The sequence below is a fragment of the Ambystoma mexicanum genome, chromosome 5p (assembly GCF_040938575.1).
Source record: "Ambystoma mexicanum isolate Mex_15411 chromosome 5p, UKY_AmexF1_1, whole genome shotgun sequence".
NCBI classification, from domain to species: domain Eukaryota; kingdom Metazoa; phylum Chordata; class Amphibia; order Caudata; family Ambystomatidae; genus Ambystoma; species Ambystoma mexicanum.
The window spans coordinates 277,909,670-277,930,590 of NC_090930.1; the positions used below are offsets into that span (position 1 = coordinate 277,909,670).

Genomic DNA, 20,921 nt, shown 5'->3' on the forward strand with positions numbered 1-20,921 from the left:
CAACAGCATTCAACTATTGTACTTCCCTACTTTGATAGACCTCTAGGCCATAAAGCACACTAGAGAAAATACTTGCTTTATATATTTTTAAGAGCCCCTCTGTGGAATACCTCCTCACTTAGATAGCTCTAAATATGCTACATATGCTAAATATGCTACAAATCTTTGCACTTTTGTCCTTGTAAGGTGAATCCGAATTTAAAGTGTTGCATATTGGAACTCCCAGACAGGTGCATTTAGAGACCACTTCTAAGGGTACATTGTCAATTTTCCATGTAAACACAGACCTTTTATTTTTGCTTGGATTGAAGACCATGATCTTGGTCTTATTTAGATACATTTTTTATTTGTTACGACAGAAAACTGCTGGAGTGCCTCAATACTTTGTTGCAACCCTATCAGGACGTGATCCAATACAAGAGGGTCATCAGTATATGACCATCAACTCACCACTTGTTGGCCAATTTTGGGTGGAAAGTTATGAAAATGTTGCAGTAGCACGTCTAGATCTGAAACATGTTATACAAAGAAGGAGCCAAGACACAGGCCTGCTTTAGGCTATAATTTGTGAGTATTGGAGAAGATAAAAGCCCATTCTGTTTCAATCTCAAGGAGGACAAAGTTTCAGAGTAAAGATCTTTGATTAAATGAATTATCGATCTATCTATGCCCCATCAATCCAGTTTATTCCACAAAATGTTTCTGTCCACAGTATTAAAAGCCCCAGCATAGTCAACATGGCAAAAATACAAAGCCTCATTCTTAGAGCACAAAGATTTCCTAATCAAATAGAGCAAACACCATAGGTTCGTCTTAGTGTTAACCCCTTTTCAAAAACAATTTATTTGGTTTTTGATGATGTTAAATTCTTTCACCCATACATTTAATTTGCCCAAAAGCAAATAAGAAAGGGTTTTAGATACAGAGTCAGTACTGGCTAGCAAACGATAATTGACTGGCAAATTCTGAGGGCCCTTTTTGTGAACTGGTATCAAAATTGACTTCTTGCATGAAGGAGGAACTTTTCCCATTGATTGTATTTCATAAAACAGCTGATAGATCACCTTGGCCCAAAGATGAGGCGTATGTTTGATGGTCACATTTGCCAACCCATCCAGGTCAGGTGCGCGTAAGGCTTTCATCTTATCTATTATAAATAGAATATCCTCCATGGTGAAGTCCACACAACCACTATTATAAAGGGCCATATAATCCTGACACCAATCCCAGTCCTAAAATGCAAAAATTGGACATGTTCATACCATTTATTTTCAGGCATGGGATTAATCTCTTTTTTCCCACTAATGGACTAATTTAGTGGTTCTTACGATATATTAGGTTTTATGGAGCATTAAGCCTTTTCTACCATTACTGTATGCACAAACCATTGGTAGTATTGTTGTAGCGTTTGTTCCTCTTGTGTAGGCAATTTCACATTTAGCATGTCATTGCACGGGTTCAAGGTAAATACTGATACATTTCATAGTATTAATGACAAAGGATTGACACATTAAGTACATACTTTTTATATGACCACAGTTTCGCTATAGGAAAGCCCAGAGATACCATCCCATTGGCTTGCAAGCCTCAACAGTGCTGTTAGCAAAGGGCTGAGCAAATATGAAAAGTCTTTTATGGGTCTTGTTTCTATCTCTCTTCCTCCCTGGCTAAAAAGAAGTCTGAGACCTCAGTCTTTTAGAAAAAAAGGTTATTTGTAGTTCTTGCTAATGCCCCATAATATTCTGCTTTTCCTTTGGTTTTGGGTTGTGGGATTTCCAAACTTTATTCAGAAAAGTGCGGCCCCTGGACTTTCCCCAGGTCGGGGGAACTGATGGTCTTGGTTCTGTCTCAGGTTGATGGTTCCATGCTTGGCCAGCCTTAGAAAGCCTTTGCTGCCCTGGCTGGGCAGTGACCTGGTCAGTCCAAAACAAGGCTGATCTCCAGGACATGAGGGGACAACAAGTGTCATCGTGTCCTGGGAGGGCATTCCACAACCTCTTTGTCCCTCAGTGAAATTGCACAGACGCATGCCTCTGCCTGCCTCTGGTATCTGCCCTGGACCAGTCTGGCTTGCTGGGACATGCTTACTTACTAGCCGGAAGGGTTTAGCCTAAACTTCACCCTACCTCTCAGGCTTGACCTATTTGTATTTTATTTTATTTATAGAGTGCTAGTCACCGAAGTGCTTTACAAAAGGTACAGAACAACGGTACAAATCAAATGAAAGTCTATAATATGAATTGATCAGTGGGACAATAGGTGGTCCTTAAGACAAGAGTGAAAATGAGGATAGGAAGAGAGAGAGGGTAGAGGGCAGGGAAGTGCGTTCCAATGCTTGGGGGCAAGAAGAGAGAAGGAGCGGAAACGAGATTGAGCACAGGGACGACAGGGTACAGAAAGCAGAAAAAGAGACTGAGTGAAGAGAGGGAGAATAGAAGGGATACTATCAGACAGATAATGGAGAGCCAGGCCATGAAGACATTTCAATACCACACAGGGGAAATTAAAGAGTAAGCATGTCTCAAATGAGAGCCAACTGAGCTAAATTAAAGCAGGGGAAATAAAGACACGAGTGGTGAACGTATAAAAGAATTATAGATGTAATGGAGCAGAGCAAGATGAGTAGAGGGTATACCAAGGAGCAGACTGGAACAGTAAAACAGACAAGAAAAAAGAAAAGAGGAGACAAGAGTTTTAGCAGCGTGGAAAGAGAAGAAGGAATGCGCTTTCCGAATATTGAGGAGATGAAGACAACATGACCGAGCAGTATACCAAGGAGCAGACTGGAACAGTAAAACAGACAAGAAAAAAGAAAAGAGGAGACAAGAGTTTTAGCAGTGTGGAAAGAGAAGAAGGAATGCGCTTTCCGAATATTGAGGAGATGAAGACAACATGACCGAGCAGTAGTGGAAATATGCGAGAAAAACATAAGAGAAGAGTCCAAGATTACACCAGGATTCTGGGCAAAGGGAGAGATTGCTAGAGAGGAACGGGAAAAGAAACAGAAGGTAGAGGTACAGGCAGAGGAATTGTAGTATAAGGACAAAGGAGAACCTCTGTCTTAGAGGGATTGAGGTGAAGATAGTTCTTGGACATCTAGGATTGGATGGATGACCAACAGGAAATAAGAGTGGAATGGATAAAAAGGGAAAGGAGAGGAGACATCTGTGAATCATCAGCATAACAGTGATGAGAGAGACCCAAAGATGACTAAGAAAGAAGTTGCTTATATATGGACCAACATTTGTGGGAGTCATGCGAACAAAGATCCCCAGATATAATATGCAATTGAGCTGTAGCAATCGAGACTTTATGAACTCTAAGCCAATGTCTAAAAGCAGATTTTATTTGCAGGACTTTAAATGAGCCTCCAAGCCAGTTTTCGAAGAGGCTTTAACCAACCTTAAGTTGGCTCTGAGTACTTTTGCGCGTTATGTGCATCATATATTTTCCCCGGCCCTTGTTTAGGACAACTGAATTTCTTGAGAAACATAGCAACTCTTTCAATCCTTCTATAATATTCTTGTTGCCCAAAGAAGATCAGGGCATCTTCATATGTAAACATTTGAGTCATTAAGTATTTTAAAATGTACCATTACACTTTGTCCAGGTAATCCTATCACCTGAAAGAGCAATATTGGAAATACCCTTCAAGGTTTTTCTCTGGATTGTGTATAATATATGCATGAAGAAACAAAGCCATTGACCAAGTAAAGCCTTACTTTTTAAAAATAACTGGGCAACTCCTAAATACTCTAAAAAGGGACTCCATACTTTACCTGGCAGATGCGTTTCTTGAAGTATATTAAAGCCATAACCCAGTTTATAAAAGTTCTGTAAAATGGATAAAAAGGGAAAGGAGAGGAAAAATCATCTGTGAATCATCAGCATAACACTGATGAGGGAGACCCAAAGATGAGATAATAGAGGTGTGAAGAATAGTGTAAACATGTGGCTATCTCCCCCCGCCAACTCGGTTGCTCTCTTTGCCAGCTATATCCCAGCGAAGGACATTGGTCCCCGACATTCACCTTTCCGCTCAGGATCCCCCTTCTCAGAGGTTAACCTTTCACCTTTTTAAGGTTGTACCTCTCCTGAATTCCAGCAATGTCTCTCTGATTAACCTTTTTGCTCTTATGTTAAAATCCCCTCATTTCAATAACTCGTTCTTAGATGGTAACCCTCCTCAAACTCCAGCAGAATTGTATTCTCCCAGCCTGCCACTACCTCCCGCAACCTCCTTCCTCCTTAATACCCCTCTTACTTGCCACTCTCCTCCAAAACTCCTCTCCAGTAGCTCCTACTCCAACACCCTACACCTGTAGACGGGCACGCTCTACTTATGTAGCCTGCTGCCCCTCCCTCTAAGGGAGAGGGTAGAGCAACCTATTGTGCATGGACGGGATGGGTGGGTTGGTTTGGGATTGGCCCATGGGCCTGGCATTAGGTGGTCTGTGAGCGCCTGAGATTATTTTATGGCCTGCTGCTTTCTTGGATGTCACAACTGGTTCAGCTGTTTGAGAGCTGCTCTCTTCTTCCTCTGGTTCCAGCTGGGAGATGGTCTTCCTCCCTTCAAATGACACTGTTACCTCTGCATCTGCAGCAACAGTTGCAAAAAAAAACCGTGGCTCAGGGAAACCTTTCTGTTTCAAAAGCTTATGTTGCAAGAGTGTTGCTGTTTTGTAATTTCTGCATTATTGCTTTGACCCGGGGGAACACCCACGCTGAGATTTTTCTCAGTCATTGTTTATGTGTATATTGTATCCACGTGTTTACTTTGCACGCAAGGAATTCACACGCAGACTGCTTAAAAAATGCAGGTAGCCAGAACTTTGCTTTGAAGTTCTGTTTTCTCTGGCACTGTTGCAGGAAAGAAAAAATAATCAAAAGAACTGATAGTCAATAATAATTTTTCAGAGTATGGCAACAGGCTGTCAAGCTACGGTGCGGCTTGACACGTTTGTTTGTGAGCCTCTAGAATCTTTCCTTGTGTTGGACTCAGAGGAAGAACGCGAGGAAGAACGTGCAACATCGGTGCTCCAGAGGGCCAGTGGCTACAACCAGCTAAGTCCCTAAATCTAAGTGACCAGGTGATCACCTCGTGTACAGGGCATGACAGGAATTTCGGGTGGCAGCCGGGCGCCTGGATTGATGGTCGCTCGGTGTATGGCTCTCCTATGGTCTAGCTGAGCTCACAGGAGAGGGTAGGTTGATTAAAGTCGCATGGAGTCTCGGGAGGATAGCTCAGCGGCAACGTGCTCGCCTTGGAAGCAAGACGACATAGAGCAACACAGGTTCGATCCCCGGGTCTGCGCTTAGAAACATCTGGGTATTAAAGCGTGTTCTAAATAACCTATCATGTCGTATCATGCTGCTTCTGTTGAGGCTTATTTGTGCTATTATAGGCTGCAGTTTTGCACTGTCAGGAATTATTATATAGGAGGCGCATTGAAGTGCACGCTTAAGAGAAGTTTTTCAGTTGGCCTGCAGCTTTTTAAAATTGAAATTGAAATGCCTGCCAATAAGAAAAGATACCAGCTATGCAGTGAGGTATGTGGCAAACAACTGTACGTCAATGAAAGAAGCAAAAAGCCTGGTAAATTGAAATCTAATGTTTGAAACCATCCAAATGCAAGTACTGACCATGCTTGTTTGGAGAAGGGTATCGACAATAACTCCATGAATGTATGCCTTAGTCTGCAGAAAGAGTCTATGCGTAGTACCTCAAATGTATTTGTCCCGACAGTTGAAACTTCAGCCAATTTAATTGGTTCTTCTAGATCTTCTAGGTCAAATTGCTGAGAGTGCTTATTCGTCTTCCTATTCCCAGGATACATCGATTAGTTCTAGTTGGTCGCCTTCATCGGAAGAAATGTATGCACAATATGAGCAGCTGACTATACTTAATGCCCTTTTTCCCTCTGTAATAACATATTTAGGGAACATAGGGTGATTAAGGAGGGCTTTATTTATTTATTTTCATTTATTTTTGCATTTATAAAGTTCTCGGGGGCATCAAAGGCACTGGTTACAGAATTAGAATAGCAGGTACAAGTTAAAACAAAAACAAAAACACAGAAGACTAAGTCAGAACAATGCCAGTCCTTGAGAGAATAGCAGTATCTTAAGATGTTTTTGGAAGACCCAGTAAGATTGTTCTGACGTTAGTGACGGGGGTAGTGAGTTCAAGTTCTTGGAAGGCATTGACCGGGAAGCTTAGCCTTCCGGTTCTCTTTATTCTAAATCTAGGAGTGAGGAGTTGGTGGGCATGGGCGGAGCGGGTGGTCCTTTAGGATTGCACTTTTTTGAGTTTCTTAGAGAGGTAGGTGGGCAGAGTATGAAAGGCATTTGTGGGTAATGGCTAGAGTTTTGTAGATAATACACTCAGGAATAGGTAGCCAGTGAGCGTTTCTTCTTGCCTCAGAGATGTGCTCCCTTCTGGGAATGTTAAGTGCGGCCCTGAGTGCCTTGCTCTGAATGGCCTGGAGTTTGTTAATACACTCAGGAATAGGTAGCCAGTGAGTGTTTCTTCTTGCCTTAGAGATGTGCTCCCTCCTGGGAATGTTAAGTGCGGCCCTGAGTGCCTTGCTCTGAATGGCCTGGAGTTTGTATGAGTGTATGTGTCAGCAAAGAGAGCATTGCAATAATCTAGTTTAGAGCTAATAAGCGCTGGGGCAATGGTGAGGAAGCTATCCACAAACAGGAAAGGTCTGCTGGTGCTGATTTAGCTTAGTCGTGTAAACAGTAGAAGATACAATAGCATTGACCTGTCATGTAAGTGAAAGGGTGGCATCCAGGTGAACTCCTAAGCTCTTGACAATACTAGAGACTGGGATAGTAATGCGGTTGATGGTGAAGGTTTTGTATTCCTGGCCCAGCTTGCTGAGTAGAGGTTGAGAGCCGACCAGAAGGATTACTGTCTTGTCGTTGTTGAGGTAGAGGATATGGGGAGCCATCGACGCTTGGATTGTTTGGCATCCTGAGTGCAGGGTGTAAGAGTGAGTGGCGTAGTTTCCTGTTAGTGGATGGAGGATCTGTGTGTCATCGACAATGTTTGTGTAGGAAATACCCATGTCATTGAGCAGGTCAAATAATGGTTCATGAAAATATTGTAGAGGGTCGGGAAGACACATGAGCCTTGTGGCACACCCCAAGTGACTGGTGCTGGGGGGCGAGGCATTATCTGCGAAGACTCTCATGGAGCGGTCTGTCACAAAGGAGGAGATCCACGCTATAGCTTCCACGGAAGAATGTGCTGAAGGCGAAAGCTGCTGGCATAGAATCTGATGCTCAACAAGGTGAAAGGTTGCAGACAAATCAAGCAGAAGGAGGAGGGCTGGATTTGATCTCATTTAGCTGTTTTTTTTAAAGTCCAGCAGTGCTGTTTCATTATTATGGCCAGGTCTAAAGCCGGATTGCTGCAGGCCAAATAGAATGTTGGATTCCAGGTAGGCCTGCATCTGGAGGGAAGCACCTGATTTTAAGGAAGAAGGGGATAGTGGGGGTTGGGCAGTAGTTGGTGGGGAGGGCCGGGTCTAAGGAAGGTTTTTCTTAGCAGAGGAAGGACCCAGGCATCCTTTAGACTAGATGGGACGGAGATGGGGCGAAAGAGGCGTTAATGAGAGTAGCGATGAAGGGAGAAAGGGCATCCGCACAGTTCCTGATAACAGAGGTCGGGCAAACATCCCCTTGGCAAGGAGAAGGCTTGAGACCTGTCATTATCTGGATGACCTCTGTTTCTGAGACTGGTTGAAGGTAAATATGTGGGGGTTATGCCGGGAGACCGTGGACGATGTGTTGGGTGGACCTTAGGTGAAATTGCTGAGGGTGTTTTTTTTGTTACAAAAATTTTCTGGAGTGAGTCTATTTTCTTTAAGAGGGCATTTTAGATGCTTAAGCACCAGGTATTATCCTTGGTGCAGTTGCATGGCGGGGGATAATGGGATTGAAGATTGCATACAATCAAGAAGAGCTCGCACAAACTTGATATGATATGGCATTTATAACGTGCCTATACACAAGTGTTTCAAAGCGCGACGAGGCAAGGGAGGGGGAACAGAGGGAAGACAGAGACAACGATCTTACTAGGCCAAGTGACATTGAGATTGCGCAAGTGCTAACATCAACTTGATTTGGTGTTAGTGATCGTAGCATTAAGGTGTAACTTTTTGTTAGTATTATGGCCTGTATATAGTCACTCACTAAGGAGCTAAAGCAAGCTTTATTGGGCTCAGAGGGAGTGTTTCTCCATTTCGTTTCAGGCAGACTCGCATTTCTTCAGGCAGAGGGCTCTGATATCGGCCGTAAACCATGTGCTGAGATGCAAGGCGGGTTTAGCATTGCTTAGTGTAAGGGGAGTTACAGTGTTGACAGACAGTGTAAGGGTTTGTTGTAGATGTCTACCAACAGTCATGGTCACTGGCAAGAGACTGTGAGTGACAAAGTTCCTCCAGCATAGGTAGGATGTACTCTTTAGTTAATTTGCGAGAGCTTTGGGTTACTGTGGGAGGTAGGGCTGAGGCCGTTATTGAGGCAGGGTTTGTCTCAGGTATGGAGAATAAGATGATGTTGTGGTCTGTCCAGTGGCATGGCAAGTTAGACGTCACTGAAGCGCTACAGTAAAGGTCAGCAAACCAGTCCAAAAAGCGACCTTTGTAGTGTATAGGGCTGAGGATTCGGTGTGTGAAGCCTAGAGCTGCAAGAGAGTAAGCGAGTGGTAGATGTAGTTCATATGAATCCCCCGGAACCGTTTACCGATGATAAGGTGTCTAAAGGAGATTGGGGATGATGAAGAAAATGGCACAAATGAATTGGAATCTGAGGCCCTTTTTTGAAGCCATTGAATCTAGGTGCCTCAAAATAGTGATGAACATGATGCCATTAGCACCTTGTATCCTAGAGCATCTGAAAAGACTAGCGGGTTAGGGGGTAGTCTATATCCTTGTCATGCTAAACGGAGAAAAGGGAACAAAAAAGTAAGAACACTAGTGAAAGTGTGGCTCCTATTGATTCAAGTGCTCAGAGAGTCGATTTGACTGATCTAGCAGTTCCTAATAGATTCAAAGTTTTTGCTAATTTGCTGCAAACATATTACCTGTATTCCTGGCACAAATGTTGGTCTGATTGATTCATGGTTAAGGAGGCTGGAATGTGGCAGATAAGCCCCCTATGAGACAAGAAGCGAATTCCAATGGGCTTACCTCTCACCAGCCTGAGTTGAAAGTGACAAATAATAACATAACGCAATTGACACTTACAGAGGCTGAGATTATGCTTACTCAGGAGAGAAAGGTGCTCAATCTGCAATTGCATTAAAGAAGCCTAATGCTACAGACAATCGAATAATCATTGTTGATTTGTTTGCTTCTGCTGAGAGCCCTTATCTGAATCGAAGCAATGTTTGGACCTTATTGATAGAATGCCACTTCTTCAATCTATAACAATGAAATATCTCTTGGTAGTAAATAAAACAGCCTCTATGGAGGGACATTATACGTTTGCCGGTCTGGGAACAATGCAGGTAAAAGTGGCAATAATTCTGTGACTTTTCCCGGACTGGCAAACTACAAGTTTCCACCTATATTATATTTGGGGATCTTCGTTCGCATGACTCCCAAAAATCTTGGTCCATATATAAGCAACATCTTTCTTAGTCATCTTTGGGTCTCCCTCATCACTGTTATGCTGATGATTCACAGATGTCTCCTCTCCTTTCCCTTTTTATCCATTCAACTCTTATTTCCTGTTGGTCATCCATCCAATCCTAAATGTCCTAGCACTATCTTCACCTCAATCCCTCTAAGACTGAGGTTCTCTTTTTTCCTTCTACTACAATTCCCCTGCCTGTATCTCTACCTTCTGTTTCTTTTCCCGTTCCTCTCTAGCAATCTCTCCCTTTGCCCAGAATCTTGGTGTAATCTTGGACTCTTCTCTTAAGTTTTCCTCACATATTTCCACTAGTGCTCGGTCATGTCATCTTCATCGCCTCAATATTCGGAAAGCGCATTCCTTCTTCTCTTTCCACGCTGCTAAAACTCTTGTCTCCTCTTTTCTTTTTTCTTGTCTGTTTTACTGTTCCAGTCTGCTTCTTGGTCTACTCGCTACTCATCTTGCTCTGCTTCGTTCCATCTATAATTCTTTTATACGTTCACCACTCGTGTCTCTATTTCCGTAGCTTTAATTTAGCTCAGTTGGCACTCATTTGAGACATGCTTACTGTTTAATTTCCCCTGTCTGGTATTCAAATGTCTTCATGGTATGGCTCCCCATTATCTGTCTGATATTATCCCTTCTATTCTCGCTCTCTTCGCTCAGTCTCTTTTTCTTCTTTCTGTACCTTGTTATCCCTGTGCTCAATTTCGTTTCCGCCCGTTCTCTTTTCTTGCCCCCAAGCACTGGAACGCACTTCCCTGCCCTCTACCCTCTCTCTCTTCCTATCCTCATTTTCACTCTTGCCTTAAGGACCACATATTGTCCCACTGATCCATTCATATTATAGACTTTCATTTGATTTGTACCGTTGTTCTGTACCTTTTGTAAAGCACTTCGGTGAATAGCACTCTATAAATAAAATAAAATACAAGTACGTCAAGCCTGAGACGTAGGGTGAAGTTTAGGCCAAACCTTTCCGGCTAGCAAGTGAGCATGCTCCACCAAGCCAGGCTGGTCCAGCCCAGATACCAGAGACAGGCAGAGGCATGATTCTGCACAATTTCACTGAGGGACAGAGAGGTTGTGGTATGCCCTCCCAGGACACAATGACTCTTGGGACACTTGTTGTCCCCTCATGTCCTGGAGATCAGCCTTGTTTTGGACTGACCAGGCCACCGCCCTGCCAGTGCAGCAGAGGCTTGCTAAGGCTGGCCAAGCATGGAACCATCAACCTGAGACAGAACCAAGACCATCAGTGCACCGACCTGGGGAAAGTCCAGGGGCCGCACTTTTACGAATAAACTTTGGAAATCCCAAACCCAAAGGAAAAGGTAGAATATTTGGGGACATTAGAAAGGACTACAAAGAGCCTTTTTTTCTAAAAGACTGAGGTCTCAGACTTCTTGTTACCAAGGGAGAAAGAGAGAGAAAAACAAGACCCAAAAAAAGAATTTTCATTTTTGCTCAGCCCTTTGCTAACAGCACTGTTGAGGCTTGCAAGCCAATGGGATGGCATCTCTGGGCTTTGCTATAGCGAAACTATGGTAATATGAAAAGTATGTACTTAATGTGTCGATCCTTTGTCATTTATAATATGGCATGTATCAGTATTTACCTTGAACCCGTGCAATGACATGCTAAATGTGAACTTGCCTACACAAGAGGAACAAACGCTGCAACTATAATACCAATGGTTTGTGCATACAGTAATGGTAGAAAAGGCTTAATTCTCCATAAAACCTAATATATCGTAAGAACCACTAAATGATGCCACCATGTACTCCTCCGCAAACATGTTTAGATGTTCTAGGCCCTGTTCATGCATCTTGAAATTGGTTGGTACCCTTTTGCATTTGGATAACTGGAGAAGAAAAATATCCGTAGTCCTCCTTTGATTTACGGAATACAGCAAGCAGAGTCCTCTCCGAGGCTCAACTCGACATCTTAGTCCGCTAGTCATGGTCAGAGATGTCACTCCAACCTAGAGGAACTGGAAACCACTGAATGGGATTCCTAAAAGCCTCATTGTGTTACTGTGCACCTCCTGTGCCTCAGAGTCTCAGCACCCATGCCCGAGTTACGGAGCTAAACATCACCTCTAAAGTTCTGATGCCAGGCCACAAAAGGGTTCCGACACCATAGAACTGTAGCGATCAGGCACTCTAAGCTGTCTCTGAAGCGCTGATGCATATTGTATGTAGATGCACAGCGCCCACCACCATTTGTGAAGACGTGGCACTGCAGGCGTAACACATTGCTGAGCTATAAGTACGGCTATGTGGCTCACAAGATTGATTAAACATTATGAACAGTGGAAATACATCAATCAGTTTGATTATGGGCACCATTCAAGGCAAAAATAAAATATTTTCTATAAAAACATACCCCCAACTGCTTCAGCAAGTAAGTTACTGAATGCAGTTCTCAGAGCCTGATCGTTTGCTTTGGTCAACTTCGATCCTTCGCGACTAGTCCGTTGCGTCAGTCCGTAATCAGTGGTTGTTTCAGTCAGTGAGTGTGTTGCTGGTGAAGCCTCAGGTTCATGAAGATAGTGCCTGGTCACACCGTCAGATTCAAGGGCATCTGCCTACAAAAAAATAGAAGATTTTACAAAATAGTTGTTAATACATTTTAGTTAGGGACTGTTAATGCCCTACCCCAAGAAATGTGCTCCTGTGGGAAAATGAAAGCTTTCTTCAGAGTGTAAATGTGCAAAATTTGTATCAGCTCTTCTTATGCAAAAGCACAAAGGGCCTCATTACGAGTTGACCGGTGGGTTAATAAAATGGCAGTAACTCAATTGTTGCCACTTTCTTGGCGGTAAAGGAATTACTGCCACAGTTACTGCACTGGCGAATTCTGAGTGTTGACGTAAAGTGGAGGATTCACCTCAAGCAAAAAGCTGCCAAAAATCCCCAGGATTCATATGGACTCCAAAAATGAGGATTTACACAGCCCTTCCACCACTCGTAATCCTGTGGTAATGTTACGCTGCCTATTAACCACCAAACTCGTAAGTGAGCCCAAAGCATGGGACAACATAGAGACATCTGGTTAATAAGGTGTCGGATAACAAACCCTTGGCTTGATTCATGGAATTATTTGCGTAAAAAACGCAGATTTGAGTGCCTTTCTGCCCGAAAATCCCTGTTTGAAGTATGGGGATTTTCGGGCAGAAAGGCGCGCAAATCTGCGTTTTTCACGCAAATAATTCCATGAATCAGGCAGATTGTGTTTTAGAGAGTTTCCTCGGGAGGTGGTATGGTGTGGTATAATATTTATAAAGCACAAGCTAAGGCCAGAAGGCATCTAGGCACTCAAAACAGATGGTCCAGTAAACCAGGGAAACAGCAAGCTAACAAAGATGAGTTTTCAAAAACCTACGAAACTGATCATGGTCAGTAATCGGGCCACGGAGGGCATTCCACAGGGTGGGGGCAAGAACCAAAAAGGTCCCCCTGCACGCGCTCTGCGATAACGTGGAACTGCGAATACATTTTGAGAAGCAGAGCGCAGACACCCAGTGGGATTGTAACGATTCACTTTCACTTGAAGGTACTCAGCACCTACGTTGTGGATTGCGACATGGGTAATACACAGAATTTTGAAGGCTATTCGAGAACTCAGAGCAAGCCAATGGAGCCGGCGCAGCATAGACTGCGAGGGGGTAAGACTGGGGAATCCAAAGCCAGTCGGCCGCCGAATTCTGAAGGATTTGAAGGATGGCTGCCTAACTATTGGAATAATGTATGCCAATAATGAATAAATACCAAACCAAGAGGAAGCGCAGACTCTCTCTTCTATCTTTTCTCATCATGTTCATTAAAATGAAGGATAACATACACATATCACATGAATGTAAAAACGTATGTGGCAATTGCAAGATTTCTAGTAAATGTGTATAAGATATTCAAAGTATTTGCTGTGGCTACTCGTGCTTGCAAATTGCATATTTTGTGTTGACCCCCAAAGATTGCTCAAATAACATTACACACAGAATTCCCAAACATTCAAGACTTTGGCACTGAGTAATGCGTGCACATTATGTGACTATGCGCCTTGTCTTTACCATTACCTATTTTCACAAATATTTACTTAATTTTACTTTACCTGATGTATTTTCATTTTTTACATAAGTGATCACTCATTCTACTCACTTCTAGACAAAATACCAAATACATTTGTGCATTTGCCCTGGATTTTCCCCTTTTTTCCACAATTTACAATTAGTTTCATTTTATTGTTATCCTATAGATCCCTTGATCACCACAATCACTGTGTTCGAGTGCCTATCTGCGTGTAAGACCTGCCTTTAGTACATTTTTAAATTGTATGTAAAGATCTTTATGGCACTCAACTGCTTAAAAAAGTTTTGGGTACATACGTTCCAAGATTTCATTGAAATTGGGTTTGTTTGTTTTATTATTTGTAATGCGCGCCAGACCCGAGGGTATCAGGGCGCAGAAGAAACAGGAAAATGTTCAGCTTAGGTTACAGAGTTGTACACATATATACAACAAGATATATAAACAGCAGGATACAGTAAGGAAATTCTATACAGTCGAGTAGAAAAAACCTTAGATATTATATACAGGCAGACTAAGGGCATGCTAACAGCAAAATATTACAAAGCACAGAGCTATATACAATGCAAGGGTGAACCGGCAAGCAGACGCCTTACGTATTTAGCGGTCCCTTTCTTTAATCCAGTTTATGATATTATATCTAAAATGTAGGTATGTTTGGTCTGCCCTCAGGGAGGGGGGGTAGGGAATTCTAGAGCTGTGCAGCGTTAACTGGGAAGCTGCACCCTCCCACTTTGGTAAGTTTAAACCTTGGAACCATCAGGCAGTTAGAGTTGGCCGTTCTTGTAGGCTGATTGGATGATTTTCTGTTAAATCTTGCTGTGAGATAGCGTGGGGCGGCGTTGTTAAGGCATTTATGTGTTAATGAGGCAGTTTTTAGCAAAGTTTTATCATTGGTCGGAAGCCAGTTATTCTGTCTTCTTATCTCTGATATATGTTCTTTTTTTGCTATGCCCATTGCTGCTCTAAGGGCGTTGTTCTGGAGAATCTGAATTTTGTTAATATAATATACTTATTGGCCCCCAGGTATAGTGAGTTGCAGTTGTCCAATTTGGATAGAATTAGAGCTCTGGCCAAAGTGGTGCAACTGTACGTGGAAAGGAATGGCTAAGCAGCTCTAATTAACTTACAAGTGTAAACAGTAGCAGAGGCCATAGAGTTTACCTGTTTGGTAAAGGTGAGGGAGGCATCTAAATAAAATCCTAATGTTTTAACCCCTTTGGCAACATTAATGGTATTGCTATCGATGTTAAAGGTGGAGCATTTGTGTCCAAGTGTATTGAGATTTGGGGTGGTGCCGAGGATGGTGAGCTCAGTTTTGTCATCATTCAGGCATAGACCGTGGGCCTGGATGATGAGGTAAACTCTATTCACCAAGGCCAAATCCTTGTCGTAATCTCCCGTAAGTGGTATGAGGATCTGAGTATCATCTGCATAGTTCATCTAGGCAATAGCAAGACCGTCTAGATCATCGAAAAGGGGCTTAGTGAATATGATATACATTGCTGGTGAGACACATGAACCCTGTGGCACCCCACAAGTGATGGGAATGGGATCGGCAGATGAGGATGGTGAAAAGACTTGCATAGTCCACGTGGGGCTTTGCGGAATCATGGATTCTTTGCCCATGGTTATATCGTTCAGCAAATGGATACCTTTGAGTTTCTGTTGTTTTTTTTTCTTTAGCAAAGTACACTAGAGAGTAAATGCTGGAAATAAAAGATTTACAATGAAATGCAACCAAACATTTCTTTCTATTTTTTCAAGCATCCCTATACACCGCCAATTGATTAACTAGTTGTAAATGTTTCTGAGATACTGCTTCTGAGAAGTCACTGCACTGATCAGTTTTTAAAAATGGGATAGGGGCAAATTTTACTCAACACAGGATACTTACTCCAAATCCTACTCGTTCTTGTGCCAGTGCTTATTCTTGAGATCAGCTTGCCTCTATGACAATAACTCCATCCTTTAAATATATATGGTGGGCAGGGTTTGTGCCAGGACTGTGACGAGGAAGAGTAGAAATAGGAGTAATGATGATCACTAGTAAATAATCTTGGCTTTACATCCATGTCCCAAAGCTTAGTTTAGAGGAATACCAAAGCTTCAGATGTATGTTGACGAGTGATGAAAAGAAAATCACAGCCAACTGTATATGCTGCTTCACACACCAATCCAAACTGTATTCACTAAGTGCTGAATCTCAAAACAGTCAGTGAGATAGAGAAGTAGAAAACTTTCCCTAAAGCTTTTTTCTGATCGACATGAAAGTATGATGAAGGTGTTGTGATCCGACCAAACTGCTGTCCATCAAGCTTCCTATGCCTTCACCCATGATTCCGCAAAGCCCCAGGTGGACATGCCCTGAATCCTTGCATTTAATGGAATACCTGAGTTAGAGCAGACCAACGCAAGAGTGGATCTAATCCATCACTTTCGGAATTCAATGGATGCCTTCCTCCCTTTACCTGACATGTCAAAGGTTACAAATAAACTGTCTGACGTCTTAAACTATGCTGTTTTCTCTAGGTATGCCAAGACCGCCCTGCTAACATCTACCAAATGCCACTTTGCTACCTCCTCCTTTGAAGAGAGGCAAGGAAAGAAAGCTGGCAAGATAATCTCTTGAAACTGGTGAAATGATGTACTTTCAGGCATAAGGAAGGATCATACTTCATATCAACACCTCTGGATAGACTAAGGGGATAGCATGCCTTCTGTGGTGTTCAAGGAAGCAGGAGACTGACCAAGAGAAGGCATGTTGTACACAAAAAGAAAATGTCTATCTATCCCTATTCTAAGGCGGTTTCCCTACCTAACAAAAGAAATTGAGGTGGTCAGGTAGTTGAGTTCTTAAAATAAACAGTCCTGGTCAAAGCCCTGCTATCCCCAACGCTACAACAAAACCTAACAAACATATAAACGCGTGAAGGACCATGGGTACAGTACACATCACAATAGAGATAGTATTACTAATCATGCCCTGTCGACATCTGTTTTCGAGTTTCAAAAACAAATCTTGTAATACTCCACGACTTCCACTAGTTGTCGGACCATACAGAGCATGTGATCTAAGCATATCCACAAGCTCCAGAAAAAAAAAAATATATATATATATATATACATATGTAATGTATATTTAATGGAATGAGTTCCTGAAATGCAAGGGGGCTCACCGCGAAAGAAAGAACTAAGACAAGAAACAAAGACATAGACCCTTTCACAAATGGCAAACATTTGAAATTGTGGACATGTTTAGATGCACATGGATCTACCAGCCACAATTTAAAGGATCGGCTTCAACAGAAATATAGGAGGTATTTTCCATACTTCGCCTCAGAATACAGGTAGCTCGAGATTTGCCCACGAAATGGGGTTGATTCATAAAATCTAATTTCCCAGAATGAGATTGACGCCTGGAAAGTAAATGTAAAATGTAAAATTCTCCTCTGAACAAAATTACCATCAGCAATGTGCCAACTGAAATTTCAACTCTGTAAATGCTACAGTGAGCTAAAACGTGGCCGTAGACCCTCCTGCGTGAGAACACCCCAGAGAACAAGTCATGTGTCCGTGTTCGTTCTCAATAGAGGGCATTCCACACGTCTGGTAAGGATTTTCTAATACCTCAAAAACACACATGAGGACGTCTCACAAACTCTTAAAAAAATGTATGTTCCATTGACTTGTTCTCTGGTAAAGAAGTGCAATGGGGCTTATTTTTCAAAAATGTTAAGTGCATGCAGGGGCCCCCCAATATTAGCGCTTACAGGGTGTTGAGTCCCCTGCATGAAATGTTAAATATTTACAAAACAGAGTTTAAAAGTGAAAATTAAAAAGAGGCAAAATCGCCTCGACTCGGCACCTTAACTCATTGTTTTGTAAAAAAACAAAACAAAAGGAAATGCAAATTATACTTAGCAGACAGCATTTTCATTGGGCTCCTACAGAATCTGCCTGCTTATCTCGGGTGCTAATTAAGGCAGGCAGATTCCATAAGAATCATTGGTTTAATTAATGCCTGAAAAATATCATGCATGCGGTAAATCATATGCTCGGAGAAGGAAAGCAGAGAGGAAATGTTAATTCCTTCTCCTCTTCCAAATGGTACGAAAATGCCGTGGAGTGTAAAAGTAAGGCATGCATGGCTAACGCCTTGCATTTACACTTGACCTTTGCACTCTGCAGTCTGTAAGATATGTGTTTTCACAAAAGAAAAACAGTCTCATTTTACAATAAATGTCCATGAGGCGAAGGGGAAAATAAGTAAACTCGTTTTTACTGTACCATTTTTCACTCTGTCTTTTCAGACAGCGCTTACTAATGGATTTCTATGGATTCCGCCAGGTCTTAAGCAGGTACTAAACCAAGGCGATTCCATAGGAATCCATTCATTTTACGTCTGCATGAAAATATCTTGCAGGCATGAAATAAAAAGCACTGACAAACTGGGTGAGGAATGCAATGATGAGATCTTCTATCTGCTCTGTACCCCCCTCCTCTGCCTAGTTCATACATCAAAAGCCGGCCTGTAGGGGGACATGGTGTAGTCCAGTATTTGTGCTGTGGTCACATGGGTCCCCCATGTGACCACGTTAATCAAATGGACGAGCTGCTTTCGGCTCGTCAGTCACGACGGAAACTGTCTCCAGCGTCATTCCTGTGAGCACCATGCTGGTGCTGCGCTGTATGCGCTGGGCCCACGGACGGGGCCCAGCGGGAGGACGGTGTCCCTGCTGGGCAACGCCATCCGGACGGTGCCCCTGCTGGGAAACGTCGTCCCTGTGTGGTTCCCTGGCCATGTGAACATGGCTAGGGTGGCGACCCCGGCCTGGGTGCCCCCAGAGCTGGGGCCGCTGTGCGCCGGGTGCCCCCCGACCACGTGTGGAGCTCCGGTGGCCCGGAGCGGGTGGGGTGACCCCCCCACCCATGAGTCCGCGGCATGAGCGCCGCACCAGTGTGTTCTGTCGGGTGCCCCCCAACCTGAGTATGAGGCTGCCCGGTGGTCCGGAGCAGCCCCCAACAGGCTGCATAGTTGTTATAGAAGCATTTGTGAACACACTTCCGGTTTATCTGCATGTTGGTTGAGGTGTGAGGTGTAAATATGAATTACGGCGGCATTTTACACTATGGACCTCATTCCAAGTTTGGCAGTGTGGTCATAAATGGAATTTCCCTCACTTTTTTGATGTTGAAGTGGAGGATTTACCCCCAGCGTCATGCTGGGGTAAATCCTCCACTTTAACGTCACATATTGGCAGATTTACTGTGGCGGAATCACCACCTATTTTAGTGGTAATGAAATCGCAGGCAGGCAAAAAACCTTTGCTCTTCCAAGACAGAGGCAGAAAGCAAAACGGTGACGCATATTCCACTTTGCGGCCCTCATACGTCTAGGAAAGGCACAGAAATGAGAGCGCAAAGGCACTTTCATATTGAGCTGCATTGATTTTGGATGGAGAGGAAAACGTTTTTTTAAAGTTTAAAAAATAAAATGTGCTTTTGTTGATGTCTGCCACAGTTGAAGCTTAATTGGATGCAAATGGCATGTTTTGGGACTGGGGTGTAACCTACACATTTTTCCAATGGGAGTAAGTTTCACTTGATTTCTTTGTGGATCCGAATACCGGGTGGCATAGGTTACAAGAGGCATATCTTATGCCAAAATGGGACTCTTTTTGAATTATCCTCATCAATGTCACTGCCATTTTCTGCCCCTCTGGCATTTATTGGCAGAGACAAAACCTAAACTATGTGGGGTAAAATGCCCAAAATAGCATCAGAGCAAGGCGTTGTTATATATAAATTGAAGGAGAGCCTCTCTTGTTAAATTTATATTTCAATATTACGAGAACCATGTTCCATGTGCAGCGTTTGGAATCCAGTTAAGTTCTTCGAGGAGTTAAAAGAAAAGAGTTTTGAAACATAGCCATGCAAACAACTGCATTTATTTGTTTTTGCAAGACATTTGACATAAAATGTTACTTGTTGTATTTAATTCTTGAATATGGAAACCTTTAGAAAAAATCACGAATCAGTAACCTTTGTTATGCAAAGCTGACAAAATGTGGATTCATTACTTCAAAGTGTATTTTTGAGAACTGTTGGGAGGCAGTTTCCATGAAAATATGATGTTCTCATATGTTCTATCGTGTTTGCAGAAACATTTTCACATTCAGGTAAATGATTGGCTCATGAACACAAATACGGTGGTAGCGCATGTTTATCCCATACACACTTGCATGCATATTCAACTTTAGCCTGAGGACAAATTGTGGTGACAAATTGTGGGGATCTTTGAAGTGAAAGCCATTCCTCTAAAGTGAACTGGCAACAGAAACATATTTCTGAACGAGCGAGAGAGGAGCCATTAACAAAATCACGCATCCTGTTGGATTGCACTTGTTGCTCGCAGACATGATGAGAAGGGTGCCCCTGTAAAATGCGAGGCACAAATCGCAACTAAAATCGCATGTTGACTTGAATTGACCTAGAATTAACCTCTCCTCCAGAAGCCCCAGCCACATCACAAGGTATGGGGCCACACAGAACTATTGGAATCATCGTGTTAAAACTGGTTCTTAAGAATAGGTCAATAAACCACTACCAAATGCCTGGCTAAAGTATAACTTCAAAGGGACCTGTCACATTCATCAAGTGTAAGCCTATCACTGTTTATAATGCTATAGAGTGGGGGGGGGCCTCCAAATATGTGGAAATTGATCCATGGTAACTGGATTAACAATACATCAATGTGCATAACTTGAATATCTAAAGATAACGGGACAGGTGTGCTAATGCGCATCATTACGCTTTACCCCCTTTTCCTCACTGTTATGGGGATGATCGCGACATCACACGCTGTGTGTGTGCGTGACGTCACATGCGATTTAGCATATAATAAACAAAAAAATGGCTACCGCGTGGAGCCAATGCAAAAGGATGTCTTCCAGACCATCCTGAACAGAATAATATGGTACGTTTATACTGGGGTTTTTTGTTAATTGGATTCAAGTGGAGGGACTGTAGTTTTGCTAATTGGATATGGGGTATGATTACATATTCAGCCCAAACAGTAAATTGGGTCACTAGCAAGGTCGCACCTTATATTATTGAAATTAGCAAGTTATTATTTGTGAATGTGAACCCATGTAGGATAGGTGGCTATGTTAGGAATCCTTT

The 20,921-nt window shown here is 42.8% G+C and overlaps 1 protein-coding gene across 1 annotated transcript in view; it reads right to left on the reverse strand.

Annotated features, from left to right (window-relative positions):
* The window catches only part of LOC138480909 (uncharacterized), an 829,951-nt gene that overhangs the window by 230,985 nt on the left and 578,045 nt on the right, over window positions 1-20,921 (reverse strand). Inside the window, exon 12 of the mRNA XM_069612710.1 lies at window positions 12,037-12,238. Coding sequence (XP_069468811.1) covers window positions 12,037-12,238 — 202 coding nt within the window. The remainder of the gene's footprint in view (window positions 1-12,036; window positions 12,239-20,921) is intronic.